This window comes from Typopeltis vanoorti, chromosome 3 (genome assembly GCF_054136105.1).
Source record: "Typopeltis vanoorti isolate ZY-2024b chromosome 3, IOZ_Tvanoo_1.0, whole genome shotgun sequence".
In the NCBI taxonomy this organism is placed as follows: domain Eukaryota; kingdom Metazoa; phylum Arthropoda; class Arachnida; order Uropygi; family Thelyphonidae; genus Typopeltis; species Typopeltis vanoorti.
In genome coordinates this window covers 24,728,027-24,748,460 of record NC_143551.1, presented here as the reverse complement: position 1 = coordinate 24,748,460, position 20,434 = coordinate 24,728,027, and the positions used below count along the sequence as shown (strand labels likewise).

General features: G+C 37.1%; 1 protein-coding gene across 1 annotated transcript in view; it reads right to left on the bottom strand.

Moving 5' to 3' along the window:
* Positions 1-313: 313 nt before the first annotated feature.
* The window catches only part of Polr3A (RNA polymerase III subunit A), a 427,591-nt gene continuing 407,470 nt past the window's right edge, over positions 314-20,434 (bottom strand). The window contains exons 36-38 of the mRNA XM_090415517.1: positions 20,033-20,132; positions 7,869-7,937; positions 314-502 (exon numbers count right to left, since the gene is read on the bottom strand). Coding sequence (XP_090271643.1) covers positions 314-502; positions 7,869-7,937; positions 20,033-20,132 — 358 coding nt within the window. The remainder of the gene's footprint in view (positions 503-7,868; positions 7,938-20,032; positions 20,133-20,434) is intronic.

Here is a 20,434-nt window from a genome sequence, read left to right as displayed (position 1 = left end):
TACAGATACTAACAGTTCTTTGTATTCTTAAATCTTTTTGCATTTACCATTTTTTGTACTGTGCAAGCCTTGAGAAAGCTAGTCAGTTACTAGCAAAACCGGTAGGCAATTTGTAAGAACAGAAGTACGTTTTAAATATATGGTCAATTAAACAATAGTCTTATATTTTGTGAAGTCAACTAATTTTTATATACATCCAGTGCAATGATTCAACTTGAACGACATCCCAATAATTTTTCTGAATAAGGTATATATTTAAAGGAAATAAAGCTTTTATATATTTATATATATATTGGCCAATAATTTTATAAAATCAAAATGGAATAGTTAGGTATATGTAAGTAGAAAATATATCAACAAAAGGATATTTATGCAATAATTTGAAGAAACCAGTACCCAGTGACATGGGTATTCCCAAGATTATGCTATCACTAACACCTGTGATGACATCTTCCTGTCCATAGTATGCGGCATCAAACAGATGATCTGCAGTTCGCTCAAACTGAAATAATGAAATTAAAATACTTTCTTTGGCAAAATTACAAGTCTAAAACAAACAAAAACTATGCATGTCCTTAAAATATTGTAAAATCTCGCATGACAAGTTAATTTAGTTAACTTATCGAGCTCGGTTGTACAAGGGTGTCAAATCAATAAAGAAAATACGATGTATTGTTTGTTTGTTTTTTTAAATATAAATTAACTACTTTGTAGTGTAAAACTAGAAGAAAGGGATTATGCATTATTAGCATAGTGTGTCAGCAAAAAAAGGTTTGCAACAACTTGCAAACATTTAGACACCTAAAATAAAGACTTTCAGCAAAAGAGAACATGAGTGATGTCATTGCACAGGAAGATGATCATGGACACTTCGGAGTAGAAACAAAGAGCAAGGAAGACTTTTAAGGGGCTAAGAAGGAGAAAGAAAAAGAGAGAGAGTAGATGATTAGGAGTTCTTGGTTGTAAGTTTTGTAGCTCATACCTCTTGACCCCGAGGGTATACTCATAGTTTATCACTGGAGTTTCATCGACGGTCCTTCTTCCTGAAGTTCCCAAGAACATCCACCGATGTATCCTGCAGTATAGCAGGCCACGATCTCAAGCACAACTGACCAGAATCTAATGGATAAACAGCAAAGGTAAAATCATAATCTCTCCAGTTACCTACTAGTGTAAAAAACAGGCAGCCACCAGCCAAGGAAAAAAAGAAAAAGGAAGGATGGATATCATTTGCTACTCAGGCCAGGACAACCGTGATGGTATATAGAGTACTGAAACGTCCAAGTTAAAGAAGGAAGGATCAAGACAAAGACATGAGATATTCCAATGGAACTTCAGTTCATAGTTTCATAAAGGACTATTCATAAGGGAAAAACTGTGAATAACCACATCATATCAATGTCCTTGGATTGTAGATATGTATAACTGTATGTATTTGTTAACAAGAGGTTGTCCTAAAATTGTATAGTACTAAGTAGTGTGTTAGAGTTGCATGAGGGCAGAAATGTATATGTTTTAATTGTATAAAGCAAAGTATTTTCTGGAGTTGACAAGAGGTTAACAATAAGAGATATTCCAATGGAACTTCAGTTCATAGTTTCATAAAGGACTATTCATAAGGGAAAAAATGTGAGTAACCACATCATATCGATGTCCTTGGATTGTAGATATGTGTAACTGTATGTATTTGTTAACAAGAGGCTAAGTAGTGTGTTAGAGTTGCGTAAGGGCAGAAATGTATATGTTTTAGTTGTGTCAAGTATTTTCTGGAGTTAGCTATGCTGAGAGAAACTGTTATTCCCCATTACTTGTCTCTAGTATGTAATTACAATTTTTCTAGTTAGAATAAATGCTTTGTTGAACAGCAATCTGATCTGATCATTGCCAATGCACTGTCTTGAAAAAAATTATGAACCTGTGTTTTAATTTGATATTGCCACAACTTGCTATATGGATAAGAGAAATTTGACTAAATATTACCTTTGGTCCATTCTTCGAATCCTCACTCTCAATTAATTCAGTCTGACTGGCGCAGTCATAAATCAAATAAATTTCTCAGACTGGAGAGTGTGAGAGATCGAATAAACCGCAATCATATAGCCAGCGATAACCATACTTAGAGTCTGCTATACATGCGATAGGAATAAAGCAAGAGTAGGAAGATAGGAGAGGATGCAAATTAAGATAAAGGGAAATAACATCATAGTGCAGATGCTTTGCGAGACAGCACTGTCAATTCGGTATAGAGAACTAAATATAAAGCAAGCAAGTTTTTTTTTTCTAGTGCAGTCTGAGAAATAATAACGTAAAAACCTTTAAAAAAATGTTTACAATATAATTCATTAGAAAAGGAGGTATAATTAGAAGTTTTTTTTTAACACTAGGAATTTACTGATCATTTGTTAATTTACTAAAGCTGTCAGCACTGTATTTTTTTTTTAATCTTATTTAAACATGGCATCTTTTATCCTTTCTCCAAACCAACCAAAGGAATTTGGCATTATCACTGACCAGATGAAAAACTCCTCCTTATCAAGTCATAAAAAACATTTTTTTTTTTTTTTTTTTTTTTTTACAATTTACAAATATATGCACATACATATATACAACCACACATACACATAAGTTTTGTCTACTTATGGAACTGCTATAGGGTTGATTTAAAAAAAAAAAATGCTGATCAAAGTGCATTTATAATTATAAAGAATATTACATAAAGATAAAACTGTGGTAGTAACAATAACTGCATGGAAAAGAATGGGAAAAAAATGTGCTGTGTCATCAGCATACCAGATATTATTCATGATTTCACCATGTACATTAATCCCTTCCTCTTAAAATTTTTTGAAATATGGCTTCTGAGTATATATTAAAAAGGAGAGGCAGCAGCACACATTCTTGCCTTACTCCTCTTTTGAGGCTAATGGAGGATGTAACAATGTCATCTACTTGAACAAATGCCTTTTGGTTCTAATGATCCTAATGTCTTAATAATTCAATCATTTTAGTGTGTTGGCATTTGTTGAACAACAAAAAACATTTAGTATTATCCTTTTCAGGTAGCATGAAGGTCATCATCCTATCTGAGTAGGGAATGAAGGTCAACAGTGACTTATTGTTATTACTGTCTAATATTATTCCAACTCTTTTGATGATTGTTTTCACTACTTCCAGAGTGGTACATTGTCATGTCATCAACTTGATTTTGTCTGATCCTGGCCACCTAACTTTGTTCATCCCTAAAATCCCAATTCCAAGTCTTTTCATTTCTTGGATGATGTTTCTTAGCTTAGCTTCAAACAGGGTTCTGACATTACAAGTTCCTAGTTTTAGTAGACACACCATTTTGAGCCAAGAGATTCTTTAACACTGCTGTCCAATTTAAGGGATGCTGGGAACTTGTGACCATTTGTGTAGATTTGCTTGCAATGGTCGTTAGTCTGTTTTCAGTTCACTGATTTGTAAAATCTTAACTCGAGTCCTTCTCATTTCTTTCTTTACCAGTTCCAGTTTTCCTTGATACATGCTTCTCACATTCCATGTTCAATTTTATGTAAATCAGTAAAGCATAAGCATCTTCTTCTGAGATTAACTCTATCAGAAGACGAACCACAAGGCTTTGATACAGCTTCATTCTTGTTAATTTCATTGGAAGTTCCTCACTGCTCTTCACCAGTAGTCATTTCTGCACCTTCCGACCTAGGTGTCCCATCTTTCATAAGATTTGTTGGCAAAATATATATAGAGAGAAGTGGTTTGCCATTGCCCTCTTCCATGTTTGTTTAGTCCACCAAGTACGTCAAATGCCTGGAAGAGAAGGCAGACTCCCACTGCAAGAGATGAAGAAAAGTAAAATAGGAAAGATTCACTCCTAGTGTAAAATTTTATTATTTTTATTTTTTTTTCTTTATGTTCTTATTTATTTACTCTTTCAACATTATATATTCAATATTTCTATTTACTTATTTGTAAAATCTATTTAAATTTTGTTTATTATTTGAATTGTTCTTTATTCAAAGTGTGTTTTCATTATTCTCTCTTCTCGTATTTACTTTAACTTTAAATTAAATACTCTACTTATTATACAGTCGTAACTCCGAGTATATAATCCGTTGCTTGATCTAGTCAACTACAGTTAATCCTTTTCTTAACCTTTTGACCTCCCCGTCTTCTCAAGGTTGTAACTATGTTATTCTCGTGCACATAATTTTATAACTTGGGAATTTGCCTCAGGCTAGAGCTGAATTCCTTTGTTATAGCAGCAAGCGCATTTCTTCAATATTGATTTCTGAAAATTTATTTTTTATTTCCACTGCGCCATCAGAAATCGCAGATAAGATTTAAAATATCCTTACATTAGAAAAAACGCTTCGCTTAGCATGGAAATACTTCTAACTCTCAACACTCTATCATGCAATGTAAACTCTTCTACAGTCATGGCAAACTAACTCCTTAGTCACATAGGTTCGATTTTTATGAGCAATGCATTGGTATGCAGGAATTGGGCAAATTATTTGACAAACAGAGCAATTTATTCATACTAATCAAGATACAGTAAAGGTTAATACTACACGCACAAAATAATTCTGACTCTATATTTCACATTAGCTTGGATCTTAATCTATTCAACCTAGTTCAACAAATTTTCATTACATACACAGACTATTGTAATAATTATGCCTACACTTAATTCATATATTAGAAATGATCTACAATGCTATACAACCAGCAAGTTTAAACATTCGGTAGCAATAAACGTTATCTTATCTAACAACTAAGCAGGTAAATTCTCAATATTTAGCTAATAGCCTTCAGTCCTGAAGTAGTATTAACAAACAAATTCACTAGAGCAATCTTTGCTACAATTCCTGTCTTTAGTTAATCATATATAGAAGTTATTTAGTTAATCATATATATCATCTAGTCCACATCGGTAGATTCTTGAGATCATTACCATCTATTTCATTCCGATATTTCTTTTCACACATGGGCACCTCTTCAGCATCGACAGGGTACTTCTACTGGCAGCAATCAGCAGGTACCTTGGTGGCTGGAAGTCTGGAACTCGCTTCTTTTACTGCTTAAATGACTGACTTAACATCTTTGGATATCTGTTGGCTGGAACGGGTCCCTTGACCTAGAATCGACGGGACATACACGAACCGGGAGCCAGAACAGAAAACTGGGTGAAGTGTGCTTATTCAGTGACAACCATCGATAATGGCCCTCTGCCTACCTATAACTGACCTTCCCCGACAAACTCCCGCTATATCGACTGACCTTCTCCAGCGAAAACGTACTGCATGACCTGCGAGTGACGACTCTCTTTGCCCTCGATGTCTCCCCTTTCTAAGCTGCTCCGTCGACCTTGGATTTTGCTACCTTTTCATTCCCTTGAGGATTTCACATGGGTCTTCACCCGCCACCTTTTTAGGTCACTGCGTTAAGGTGGGAAACCCCATACGTTCTTGACTTCGTAAGAGTGATAGCCTCTCAAGTCTTATTTTTAATCCATCTGGGATATTTCTTTGTCTTAAACATTCTATTATTACAATTCTTTTACACAAATTTTTCTTTCTTCTTTGTTGTATAGTAATTCAACAGTTAGATTCTTACAAAAATTACAAGCAAATCAATCTAATTTATATTCCTAAGTAAAATCAGTATAGAAAGAATTTAATTTAAAATTTCTGTCTATACAAGATTTTACACTAGCCCTCAAATACTCTAATAGGAGGATTCTTGTAGAAAGGCTTATACGCTGGTTAAACATGATAACTAAATACTTAAGGAATTGACAATGTACACTAGAAATATAAATTAAATCAACTTTAATATATACTTTCCGATATTTCGGCAACGTCACGTTGCCATCTTCATGGGAACTTAAGATAAAAACACATGAACGAAGCAAGAAAGCTACCGTTTTCCTAAATTCCTGAAGGTGCCCCATGGCGGGCTATATTAGGTGTTCTTGGCCTTTGGACTGAAGTTCTTCTAATATGTTTCCCAAATTTGGGGCAGTCTCATGGATCCAAATTTGTTGAGGTTTGGCATGTTCTTAAGGGCTGAGGCTGATTCCATGAATAGTCTTTCATATTTGAACTTGCTGAAGTGTATTACTGTGGCTTTCTTCCACCTTATTCTGTGGCGAGTATCCAGAGCATGGTCTGCAAGCATAGAGTGGCTGTACTGGTGAAATTGGATGTAGTCCTTGTGTTCTGATATTTGCTGTCCTGCCTGTTTGGCCAAAGTAGGACAATTTACAGCTGCAAGGGACCTGTTATACACTAGGTAGGTTTAGGGGAAGTGGTTGGTCTTTAGTGGAGCGGATAAGGGATGCCAATTTTCTATATGGTCTGTAACAAGAGGTCAAGTCATGTTTTTTCAGGATTTTGTTGATTTTTTTTCCGAGGTGTGCCTCAGATGTAGGAAATGGTGATGGATTTAGAGTAATCTTTTTTTGTAAAGGGGGGGAGGGGTTGTGGATAACTGGTTTTAGTATTTTTTTGATCTTTTTGGGGAGATAGCCATTAGCTGAGAAAGTGTAAAGGATGTGATTTAGTTCAGTGGTTAGGGCTTGGTCATTTGAACAGATTAGTTTTGCCCTTTTGAATAGTGTCTTAATAACTGCATATTGTTGTGGTGGTGGTGGGGGGGGGGGAGATTGTTGGTGAATGTATCTGCCTGTATGGATGGGTTTTCTATAAACTGAGAAAACCAAGGTTCCATCAGGTTGGCAGGTGACTGGTGTGTCTAGGAAGGGGAGGCTACTGTTTTTCTCTTTTTCCAGGGTGAACTTGATTCTAGGGTGTTGGTTGTTTAAATGTGGTAGGAAGAAGAGGAGTGTATCCGGGCCAAGTGGCCAAATAGCAAATACATCATCAACGTAGCGAAACCATATGGTAGGTTTTTGTGGGACAGAGTTTAAGGCTTTCTCTTCAAAAGTCTCCATAAAGAAGTTGGCCAAGGGTGGGGAACCTCGGAAAAAATCAACAAAATCCTAAAAAAACATCCCTTATCCGCTCCACTAAAGACCAACCACTTCTCCCTAGACCTACCTGGTGTATACCAGGTCCTTTGCAGCTGTAAATTGTCCTACTTTGGCCAAACAGGCAGGACAGCAAATATCAGAATCTCAGAACACAAGGACTACATCTGATTTCACCAGTACAGCCACTCTGGGCATGCAGACCATGCTCTGGATACTCGCCACAGAATAAGGTGAAAGAAAGCCACAGTAATACACCACAGCAAGTTGAAATATGAAAGAGTATTCGTGGAATCAGCTTCAGCCCTGAGGAACATGCCAAACCTCAACAAATTTGGATGCATGATACTGCCCCAAATTTGGAAAACATATCAGAACTTCAGCCCAAAGGCCAAGAACACCTAATATAGCCCGCCAGGGGGCACCATCAGGACTTTAGGAAAACGGTGGCTTCCTCGCTTTGTTTCTCATTTGTTGTTATGTAGTACTTGCATGCATGTGTCTTTATCTTAAGTTCCCATGAAGATGACAACGTGACGTTGCCGAAATATCGGAAAGTATATATTAAAGTTGATTTAATTTATTTTTCTAGTGTACACTGTCAATTCCTTAAGTATTTAGTTATCTAATAGGAGGAAGGAGTCTACCGATAATGCAACAGATATATACTACATGAATAATAATAATAATAATAATAAACATATAATAATAATAAATTATATATATATTATATATTTATACACTTTTATATATTCATATAAATGAAACTAGCTTTATCCTTATTAACAAAGAACTTATCATCCCTATAGGTTCACAAACATGAAGGACAACTATAATTAGAAATATACTTTAAAAAAAGTGCAGAACACATACTTACCGAAGCTAAAGTCAGAGCACTCTCTTTCATTTTTGCTAAACCAAAGCGAGTAATACCAAGAACTTCTCCCTGAAATATTGTAGAGAGCATGTGAAAAAAAAAAAAAAAAAAAACTGAAATTTATTATTTTGTGTGTACAATTACAGTGCATTAAAAAAAAAAAAAAAAAAAAAAATCAAACTGATCTCAGTTTATCTAACCAGATTCTGGATTGTTCTTTCAACAATATATCTTAAGAAAGACCAGATAGGAAGTTTATCTTCCAGCCATATGATCTCCCAATATTCCAAAAGTAAGAGACTGGGTTAGATTAAGTCAGCATATGACTGTAATGTTTTTGAAACTATTCATGAACCTGGTTTCCTAATAGATAAGTGGTATTATCAACCAGAAAAACTTTTTCATCTCTTACATTCATATATACACACACGGACAAAGAAATTAGCAGACCTGGAAGAAAACATGGTACAATGGCAAAACTAAGAAAATAGTTAGAGTGCGAAGTGGTATGCAAATGATCCAAGTTTGGTGCGATTGCGTATGCCCATACACCCTACGGTGGTGCCACAAGCATGAACCAGCAGCCTTATAAAGCCGGTGTGTAGTCGATAGCCGATTAAAGCAAAAAGCACTGGCCGATGCAAGCTAGAGTATAGAGTGACAATAATGCCGGGTAGACGCCAGAGACGTCGATTTAAGCAACTTACGTACTTTGACAGAGGCATGATCATCGGCCTGAAAACCAGAGGGTGGTCGGCACGCCGTATAGGCGTGCACATGAACCGTTCTGACCATACCATCCGAACGGTGCCGCATGACAGAGTGGCACCGGTCGGATCAGGAGGACCAACGCTAGAGAGGATCGACAGATCGTGCAGCAAGAACTGAGGGATCTAGCTGTGACCCAGTCCACTATACAGGCAGATGTAGGGGGCTCCAGTGTGCCCATGAACCATTTCCCGACACCTCGTGAAGTCGAATCTACAATCCCAGCACCCCTTATGTGTGCTCCTATTAACACCGCAACATCCCCCGACTCCGTTTGCAGTGGTGCCAGGTGAGAGTGACGTGGAACACCACAGACTGGCGATGAGTGCTGCTTCGGCTTGGGGATAGATGATCATCGTGTCCAGGTGTGAAGGATCCCTGGTCAAGGATGCAATCCCGACCTCGATATCAAACACCACACCTCTCGCACTGCAGGCATTATGGTCTGGGGAGCCATAGCCTACGATAGCCGATCACCCCTCGTAGTGGTACATGCCACATTGACGGGGCAGCAGTATGTGGACGACATCCTACGGCCCCATGTTCTCCCATTCCTGGCTTGGATACCAGCAGGATAATGCCCACCTGTACACGGCTCGGGTTGCCCAGGCTTGCCTACGTCGTGTACAAACACTTCCATGGTCTCCCGCTCCCCGGACTTGTTCCCTATCGAGCATGTTTGGGAGCAGCTGAAATGCCAGCTCCCACCGTGCCACAATATCCAGCATTTGGAGCACAGCGTCCAACACGTGTGGGTCTGCCACAGGACAACATCAGTCATCTGTTCACCACCATGGCGGACCGTATTGCAGCATGTAATGCCGCACAAGGTGGTGCAACACGCTATTGATGATAACTGGATTGCATACCACAGATCCCTTTTTTTTTGCCAGCTCTGTTTTTGCCATCATGTGCATCACTCAGCTGCATCATTATACCAATAAAATTTCAGTTGAATCCTATGCTTCCTTCTTGGTGGGCTAATTTCTTTGTCCGTGTGTGTGTGTGTATACAAGGGTGGTCTGAAGAGTTCTCAGCCTCAACCATAGATGGCAACTCCATCGTCAAGATTTTTTTTCTAAGTTGGTGCATCTGTGATAAACATCCATGTGAAATTGCAAGTCATTCTATCAAGTAGTTTGTTTTATACAGCTGCCTGAAGCAAAAGTGTTGTCTGTATCCCTTGAACTGGATAAAATTGAGTATCGTGCAGTTATAAAATTATTTGTAAAAGAAGGTTTAAAGACAAAACAAATTCAAAGTTCATAAAGTTTATAGGCACTCTTTTCCTTCGGTTTTGACAATTAAGAAATGGGCTGCCAAGTTTAAACATGGCCGCACCAGCCTTAAAGATGATCAGCATGAAGGACGTCCAAAAAGTGTAGCAACACCAGAAATCATTAATCAAGTGCACAATATAGTATTGGATGACCAGCGAGTCAAAGTGAGTGAAGTTGCTGAGACTACAGGCATTTCAAAAGAACGTGTAGGATATATTTTGCATGAAGAATTGCAAATGAAAAAGTTTTGTGCAAGATGGGTGCCGCGCCGCTTGCTCACAGCAGATCAAAGACTCACTTGCATGAAAATCTCTGAACACTGCTTGGAGCACTTTAACAGGAATAAAACTGATTTTGTGCATCGATTTATTACTATGGATGAGACTTGGATCGCCATTACACACCAGAATCCAAACCGTAGTCATGCTGTTCAGCGCCAAAGAAGACAAAGTCAGTTCCATCAACAGGAAAGGTCATGGCATCGGTATTTTGGGATGCTAAAGGCATTTTGTTTATTAATTATCTTGAAAAGGGTAAAACAATAACTAGGGAATATTATTCCGATCTTTTAACCAGACTAGATGAAAAAATTCATGAAAAAAGACCAGGTTTGCAGAAGAAAAAATCATCTTTCATCAGGACAATGCCCACAAAAGTGTTTTGGCAATGGGAAAATTAAGGGATCTGCACTATGAATTGTTGGAAAGGTTGGTCGATTGGTAGAGCCTCTGCTACTAATGGCTCAGTTAAGTAAGTTTGAGCGCGGTTAGTAGTTGGAAGGGGGCCAATCGTTCGATGCTGTCGGCACACTCTCCCTCGACTCCCTGGCGGTGTCAAAATAATAATAATAATAATAATAATCCACCCTATTTACCAGACTTGGCTCCCTCTGACTTCTATCTCTTCCCAAAACTAAAACTCTTCCTCACTGGTCAGCGTTTTTCTTTGAATCAAGGGGTAATTGCAGTTGTAAAGGGATATTATGCAGATCTTATTGAGAACCACTACAGGGACGGGATAATGGCACTGGAGCATCACTGGAACAAATGCATTAGTCTTAAGGAAGATTATGTTGAAAAATAAAAATAATTTTGAAATTATAAATCCATTGTTTCATTGTCAGACCACCCTCGTGATGGTATAACATGACAGAATTTTTTTTTTTTAAACTAATATTAGTGGAAGGAACAAACAACCATGGCACCCACATTAATAAGATGTAGAACCGGCCTTTAGCTGCAATGACTGCAGCAATCCTACAGGGCATACTTTACACAAGTGTACGATAGCAATCAATGGGAATTTTGGGCCATTCTTCCTGTAGGCATGTCATGAGGTTGTGGTGCTGACATCTCTTGGTCTCATCCAATGATTCAGTTCACCCCACAGATGTCCAATAGGGTTCAGATTAGGGCTCTGTGAAGACCATTTCAAGTGTGCTTATGCTCATGTCCACAAACAATGCAGTTACAGCAGCAGACTTATGACACAGTGCATTGTCTTGCTGAAAGAGACAATGGTCAGTTGTCAAACAGGACCATACCATCACAACACCACTCTCGAATTTCATAGCTGGAGTTAGACACTCTAGTAAGAGACATTCACTGAGCATCTCCCACACCCATTCATCTGCTTGGCAGAAGGTGTAGTGTGATTCATCACTCAATAACACAGCTTTCCATGCTTCTACATTTCATTATACACACTCTTTGCACCACTGAAGACAACATTGCATGTTGCTTCAGGTAATGTGGAGCTTGCATATTACAGTCCAATCATGAAAACCCATGTTGTGAGCTGTGTTTCTGAATGTTTTAGGGCATTTGTGTTCCAAATAATGCCTAGAACTCTGCGTTCTGCGTTTAATGTGTTGGCTTAGTATGATATCACTGATTGTTGACCTGAGATGGCCCAATTTGTCTACAATTTCCCAAACATACAGGCTTGCATCACAGCATCCTAACATAATGACTCTTTCAAACTTCGTCAGTTCCCTTCTCACAGTCATTTCAACCTGACACAGTTACATTGATTTGGGAACATCATATTCCTCCAATTCATACCAGTTACAAACATGTGAGTTGTTACATGGCACGATGCACCTTGGTCATGGGCATGCCTTTCAACTTATTTCAAAGCAGTGTGTGTGTATAAATTACATATATGTATAAATGTACAGAATGATAACTAATCAAAGTGCTCTGCATCTACATAATGTAATATTTACAGTGCAATATAAATTAATACTAATGTTATCTTCACGCTCCAATGTTATCAGTAGTCTATCATGGGTAACAAGCCAAGGAAACCTAATTAATGCTTTCATGTGGTAGTTAATCCTATGTACATAATCTGCCATGTCTAAAACCTGACTAATTTCTCTGGCTAGTCTGCCTGCTTTAAGAAATTAAACACATGCATTTCTAGGAGGAAATCTTCCACCTCCATATGAGACTATATTCAGTTGAAAAATCCTTATAAAAGTTCTTGACTAGATACGATGAACTTAGGTCTTTCAAAGTAAAGGATATCATTGTTGTCAAATGAACTGTGGACAAATGAACAAATATATCCATTATAATTTTAAACTCATAAATTTATCTGGTATTTTGCCATCCAGTTATAACACCTACAGTTTTCTTTCCTGAGAACAGAATTAAACCAAAAGTATATTGGATATACATCAACATCTTAAAGGAATATTTCATTATATACTAGGTATTCTACTATAAAATGGAAAATTCATCATACAATCATATGTCTGTGGGTATGTGTGTATGGGGGGGGAAATATAAAACAGAAATACAACATACAGGGTGTTCGGGATAAATTTGACAGTTTCGTAAGAAAAAAGAAAATCTTCTTTGTATCTATTAAATTTAATGAATTGACAAAAAAACATTACAGGCAGAGTTAATTACAATACTATCAACAAGATTTACTCAAAATAACCACCATTAGCATCGATCACAGCTTCAATTCTGCTTCGGAACCTCGAACAAGCTGATGCTACAGTCTCCCTGGGAAGGGCCGCAAAAACTGTTTTAATTTTATCCATTAACTGGGCTTTTGTATTACTGGAAGTGCGATTGGTGTCTTTTTCAACTGCGCCCCATACAAAATAATCCATGGGGTTAAGGTCTGGGGAGTTTGGAGGCCAAACATTTGGACTGGTGAAGTCGTAGAAATTTTCAGACAACCATTTTTGACTTTTCCCAGAGGTGTGGCAAGGGGCCGAATCCTGCTGCCATACATACGGCCTACCATTGGCTACCCTTGTTATCCAGGGCTTGACTACAGTTAGCAACTCCACGAACAAAGCCCGAATTCCAATGCCAGGGTTCTTCAACACCTGTTCCTGCAGATTTGCGAGGAATTCTGCTGTACGAACGCAATCAGATCGTCTGCTAGGGATCTTTCTTCTTGCTACATCCTCGTAGTCACCATTGCAAGTCTCTAGTTCATGCCTGATTGTTTTTACTGTATTCAGGGAGCATTGGGCAGCAGTCGTAATATCCTTATTTTGATGGCGGGCACGAATCATCATGATAAAAGTTATTCTCTTCCATGATTCAGGTGGGTTCCAGCTATCCATCCTTTCTGACATCTTGTATATGAATGAAGAAGGGTCCAAACTTTTAAATGAAGAGAAGTGTGTGTTAATACATGTAACTTACGGAAAAATATAATTAATTATAAATATGTCAAATTTATCCCGAACACCCTGTATATATTCTCATATCTTGTATTAATCTAGAATGTATAAATCTAGAAAAATGAATAAGCAGGATCAAGAAGAGACAGGAGTAGAAGGCAAACAACATTCATCTTAATTGTGGAGGAAAGTCCTTCATTCAAAACAGAAATATTGCTGATTTTTCAACTTTCAGGAATCACTCAACAGCACAAATTAGAAAGAGACATAGGCCATATTTAAATCACATGGAGTGGACACAAATTGGTACATTATTACAGAATATCAAGAAAAATGATATAATGATATGATAAAATGATATATTACTAACACCATGTTCCAACATAAAAATGTGCACAAATTCACATGGAGAGAAGAGGCAAGGAATAAGAAAAGTCTCATTGACTATGTTATTGTTGATAGTGATGTTTTCTCCCTGGTGCAGGACACCAGAGTGTACAGAGGATTTGAAATTGGAAGTGATCACTATTTAGTCTTGAGCAGGATAAAATTGAATTTCATATTGAAAAGAATAACGTGTAAGAAAGTTTTAAAACGAATAAAAGTTGAGCAGCTCTCAGATGTGAGCTGTAGACTAAAATACACAAAGATTATTGAAAAAAAAATGAAAGAGTTTGAGAATAGGAATCGAACCTTGGAGATTCATTGGAAAACTCTGAAGAAAACATTGATTGATTCAGCCAGAGAGGCATGTGGTGAAGTTGTCTGTAAGGATAAAAAAATCAGAACTCCCTGGTGGACACAGGAAGTTAAAGAGGCAGTGAAGGAAAAGAAGAAAGCATACCAAAAGTTCCTGTCAAATAAGTCAGCTTGTGCTCTTAGAGAATATAGAGACAAATGCAAGAATGCTAAACACTGTGTAAAACTAGCTAAACAAAAGTCATGGGAGGACTTTGGCAAGAATATAGAAAATAAATATCAAGAAGGTGGCAAAATATTCTGGAGGTTGTTGAAGAAGCTTAAGAATGGAGGAAAGAGTGCTATAAAAGGAATTAGAGATGATAAAGGTGACATGAAAACGGGAGAAAAAGATATCCTTGAAGTATGGAGTAATTACTTTGAAAAACTGCTAAATGAAACAAGCAGTGATGTCAGCACAGTGGTAAAAGACATTGACCAGGCATGCAGTCAGGAATACTTGACCAGGCATGCAGTCAGGAATACATATCCATACTTGAAGTAGAAAAAGCCATCAAAGGCTTGAAATGTGGAAAGGCAGCAGGAGTAGATGATATTCGACCAGAAATGCTGAAGTATGGTGGTATAAGAGTCTTACAGTGGCTGCACTGCATAGTTCAGAAAGCCTGGACAGAGGGACGAATTCCCGATGATTGGAGTAGAGCTCTCATAGTACCCATATATAAAAAGGGAAATAAAACTGAATGTGAGAATTACAGAGGTATTTCCCTACTGAGTGTTCCTGGCAAGATCTATGCAAGTATACTTGAGAAACGGTTGAGAAGAATTGTGGAAGAAAAGCTTGGTGAAGAACAAGCTGGATTCAGGCCAAATAGAGGCTGTCAGGATCAGATCTTCACTTTACGACAAATAGTCGAGAAAGCATGGGAATATAACAAAGATCTGTATTTAAGTTTTGTCGATCTGGAAAAGGCATATGAAGGTGCCAAGAGAGAAGCTATTCAATACGCTGCAGTTATATGGTGTCAATGGGGCATTATATCAAGCAATACTTAGTCTTTATTTGAGTTGTAAGTCAGCAGTTAGAATTGAAGGAAGTACAGGAAGATGGTTTAATGTTAAATCTGGTGTGAGACAAGGATGTACATTATCCCCTCTGTTATTCATTATCTATATGGATCACATTATGAAGGAAAGTGGTATTAAACATGATATCAAAATTGGAGATGTTAATGTCAGCTCTTTGCTTTATGCAGATGATGTTATACTTCTAAATAAATCCGCTGCAAGTCTGCAAGATTCTCTGACTAAATTGAACAGCTGTTGTAATAGATATGGTATGAAGGTCAGCAATAAAAAGACAAAGACAATGAAAATAGGCAGAATCATTGAAAATGTCAACTGTGTTGTGAATGGAGAACCTGTGGAACAAGTAAAACATTTCAGCTATTTAGGCACGATTTTTAGTGAAGATGGTAAAATAAATATAGAAATAGACAACAGAATCAGCAAAGCTGGTATGGTGGGAAGTCAATTGAATAAATTCATATGGAATAAGAGAGAAATTAGTCGGAACACTAAATTAGCTGTATACAAGACAGTGTTCAAACCAGTTTTAACTTATGGATCCGAGAGCTGGGTCAGAAGTAAAACACTTGACCAAAGACTAGAGACCACAGATATGAGAGTCCTGAGAAAGATTATAGGCGTGAACAGATGGCATCAATGGCAGTATCATATTAAAAACGAGGATATTAGGAAAGAACTTGGCATTGTCAGCATCCAGGAATGCGTTAGCAGAGCTAATCTCAGGTGGTATGGTCACTTAAACAGAATGGGCGAGGAAAGATTAGCAAAACAAGTGTTCTCTGCCAGGTTTGCAGCAAAACGACCCAGAGGAAGACCAAGATATAGGTGGATTGATACGGTACAAAGTGCCTTAGACGATAGAAATATAAGATCTGATAATGTTGGAGTGATGACAAGTAACAGGCTGATTTGGAGGAAAATTGTAGATAGGAAATTAATAATGGTGTAATTTTTTTTTTCATGTAGTACTATCATATCCTGTACACCCCTTGAGGGTACATGGCAGGAATTTGATGATGATGATGATGATGATGAAAAATAATCATAAAAAAAATTCTTGAAAGTTTTTTCACTTGGTTATTAATTAAATTGAAGATGCCAGGAAATTATATTATTGTTTAATAATTTATCCAAGTGTGTGCAAACAAAGTCGTGAAGATTCTTCACATGCAAACTGTTTGCTTACACTTGGATAAAGGATTAAACAAGAACATAATTTCTTGGCATCTTTGACATAATAAAATTCTTGATTTGTACAGATACTATGATAGTATTACAAGGTTCAGTTTAGATTATTACTAGATCCCAATTAACTATTTTGCTAAAAAAATTACTCTTATTTACCAAGAGTCAAATAACTAATATTTCAGTCTTGTAAAGCACTTCTATGCATCAATCCTGCTAGATCCTGACCTTCCTCTCAGTCTTTTCTTGCAATCATAGCACCAAACATCTGTTTTGCCTAACCTATCCAGTATTTTGCCTTAAGTGAACATACCATCTTAGATTAGGTCTAATAATATCAATTTCTTTATTAATATGGTTCTGCTGTTGATATCACCTACTCACACCCCTGGTTTTTCTCCAAACACCCATATCTCTCTGGTCTATAGCTGTTGATCAACTTTTTATTTCCAATCCAACTCTCATTCATAAGTTAACTTAAACTGAACACTGTCTTGTATACCATGACTTTAGTCTTTTTCTAAACACATTTCTCACTTATTTCAATATTCATTTATTCATTATTCCCAATTCCACTTTTGTTTATTCTCTTGTCAATTTCCATATTCAATCTGGCATTTTCACTAAAATTGAGCCTAAATAGCTGAAACAATGCTCTATAGATTCTCCATTCAGGATGCAGTTTATATATTTTCCAAGTATCTGCTTATCATCGTAGTTTTTATTTCTTCACTGCCAATTTTCATGACAGGTTTGTTCAATTTAATTAAATAACCCCAAATGCTTGTAATGGTTTTATTGAAGAGTATAACATCATCTACAATAACATCTACAATAACAAGCTGAGATTAACATTCTCAATTCTGATATCAAGCCTAATGCCACGTCCTTCATAAATGTGATCCATACAAATGATGAATAAGAGTGATAATCTCCATCCTTGTCTTACCCTGCAATTGTTTGATTTTACATCAAACAATTTCATTCTTCAATTCTAATTGTGACTTATAAATTAAACATAGTCTATGTACTACTACTCTGAGTAAAGACCCATTTGCAATATACAGTAGCAAAGTTTTGAAGAACTTGTATCTGGCACCTTACCATAGCTATTTCTAGATCTAAAAAAATTAGATCTAGATATTAGATGCTGCATGTACATTGATCAAGAGCTATTTAACAGCAGTAATGTCTGAGTGCTTTTAATTTAGCCTTTTAACCAAAGGTTAAAAGGCTAAACAAGGTAGAGATAAAATGGAAATGAAGATATTAAGAAATCTGGAAGAAGAAAAGGCACTGTGGAGGAAACACAAAATGAATGTTGATAATGATCAATTGCATGAAGATTACAAAGAGCAGGCTAGGAAGGTAACTCAGTCTGTCAAGATAGCAAAAGTATGAGAAGAAATTAACCAATCAAGCTAAGAAGTTCTTAGTGAGTTCTTTTGACATGTGGCAAGTAGTCAAAAATGACTATAGGAGGAAGATGCTAATTGATGGCACTGGAAGATTAGTAACCAATGTGAAGGATATATATTAGTATTCAATGATCAGTTCATCAATGTGTTTCATAAGCGACATAAGAAGCTGGAGTGTAGAGATGGAGGAGAGACTATGGTGAATGAGTAGGAAGTATATAAGAAATTAAGTGCACTTTATGTTAATAAGGCAATAGGACTTGACAATATATCCATGTATCTTGGAGGAAATGCTCTATCGAATTAATAGCAGCTTTGGCAAACCTGCTTAAAATAAGTCTTGCAACAGGACAAGACCAAAACGAATGAAATATGAGAAAAATTGTTCCACTTCACAAGGAGGGGGGGGGGGGGGAGAAATAAAACTGAGGCTACATATTATAGGCCAATCTGTGTGTGTGTGTGTGTGTGTGTGTGTGTGTGTGTGTGGTTGTTGTTGAGGTGTTAGAGAAGTTGATGAAGAAGACTACAACTCAGAAATGAATCGTTAAAAGCTGTATTATTTATAATGGTCACCATAGGATTGTTAGGAGGAGGTCACATTTTAGCAATCTGCTTAATATTATTTTAGCATATTTGGATTTTTCGAAAGCTTTCGATAGACAGCCACTTGACAAGCTAGTAGCTAAATTGACACAGATGGGATTAGATAACAGACCAGTGAGTTGGATAGCTGACTGGCTGTCAGATAGGTATCAGCAGGTTGTGTAGAGAGGAGTGATATCCCAAATCAGAAAGGTCACTAGTGGAGTGTCACAGGGATCTGTTTTGGGACCATTATTGTTTACCTTGCACATCAATGACAACAGGACCAGATTTACTGTTTGCAACCGTTTGCCAATGATGCAAAGTTGGGAAGAACTATGAGAAGTAGAATAAGAGTTGTGGCCTTGCAGGAGGGTCTCAATAGAGACTCTGTGAGTGGAAGGTCTTGAAATTTGATAGGCAAGGTTGGGATGCAGAGTATACAATTAATGAAGGCATTTTGGAGATGGAAGAAATGACAGATCTGGAAGTGATGGTGACAGTGACTTGAAAGTTAGGAATCACTTTGCTAAAATTGTAAGAACATCACAACAGATTATGGCAATAATGACATTGACATTGAGTCAGTGTTGGATCTATGTAATTATTATTGTTACACAACACCTCCAGGATGTCCAAAGACTATCGAGGGAGAGCACCTACTCTACAACTCTCCACCAAACTACAAACCGTAGCTATCTTCATCATTTACACCAATGCCATCTACCACCAACCACCACCACTGGTATTTTCACAGACAAACATTCATGCCCACAGCGGGATTCAAACCCGAAGCCTTTTGGCTAGAGAGCAGTACACTAACCACTCGGCCGGCAATAATACCAGATGCAAGGAGAGATTGAGGAAATGCAGAGCCTGGGGAATAGAAGAAGGGAATATGACTGAGACATAAGCTGGTGAGAGGTTGTTATCAGGATAATGTGAGGAGATTGTTTATAGAGCAGAGAGGCAAGAGTAGAACTAGAGGTCATCCCTAGAAGCTATACAAAGAGAGTGTGAGCAGGGGGAGTGAGAAGCAGGTTCTTTGAATGGGGAGGTGATTGGCTGAATGGAATGCACTGCCTGAAAGTGTGGTGACTGCAGAAATTGTGAATGGGTTTAAGGCACAGTTTGATGACCTTTTTTACACGTGAGTAGAGACCTCCTGCAATGAGTCCTTTGACTCCATGGAGGTTATACATTAATAATAATAATAATGAATGATAATAATAATTTATTATTGCAATTTAAATAGTGTATGTGACCTAGAAGTTTAGTCCTAGTCCACTATATGAAACTAAAACTTATTCAATTTATTTAAAGCCACTGCTTCTGTTTAATTCCTTAGCATATCCATAATTCACCGGTTAGTTTTACCAAGAAAATAAGTTACAAATTTTTTTGGAACTAAAGGCATGATGGATTTCCTATGAAGAGGACTAAGGGGTCAACTCTGTGATGATAATGGCAAACATAGAAACATACCTTGAATGTCATGAGATCAGCCAATAACATCACATGCCTACAATCCACAACAATGCTGTGGTTCTTCATTGTGGTCTGTATTTCTTTCATTATAGTAGCCCTGGAAATAAGAGAATATTACTTATTCAGTAGCAAATTTTAAATTTTATGTAGTTTTTGATTCCTAAACCAATTTCAGAATTACTTAATCACAGAACGTAACTGCAAACTTATTTATGAGACTTGTGGAGTATCTATAACTATAGAATCACATATGTGTACCATATTAAAAATTAATTTATTATATAGATATTTCATCTTACATATCATAAGGCATCATTAGTGAAAGCAGAGAACAACAATAAGGAATTTGAATAAAGAAACAGTAGAATGCACGTGTTCCATTGAAATCCCTTCTATGTA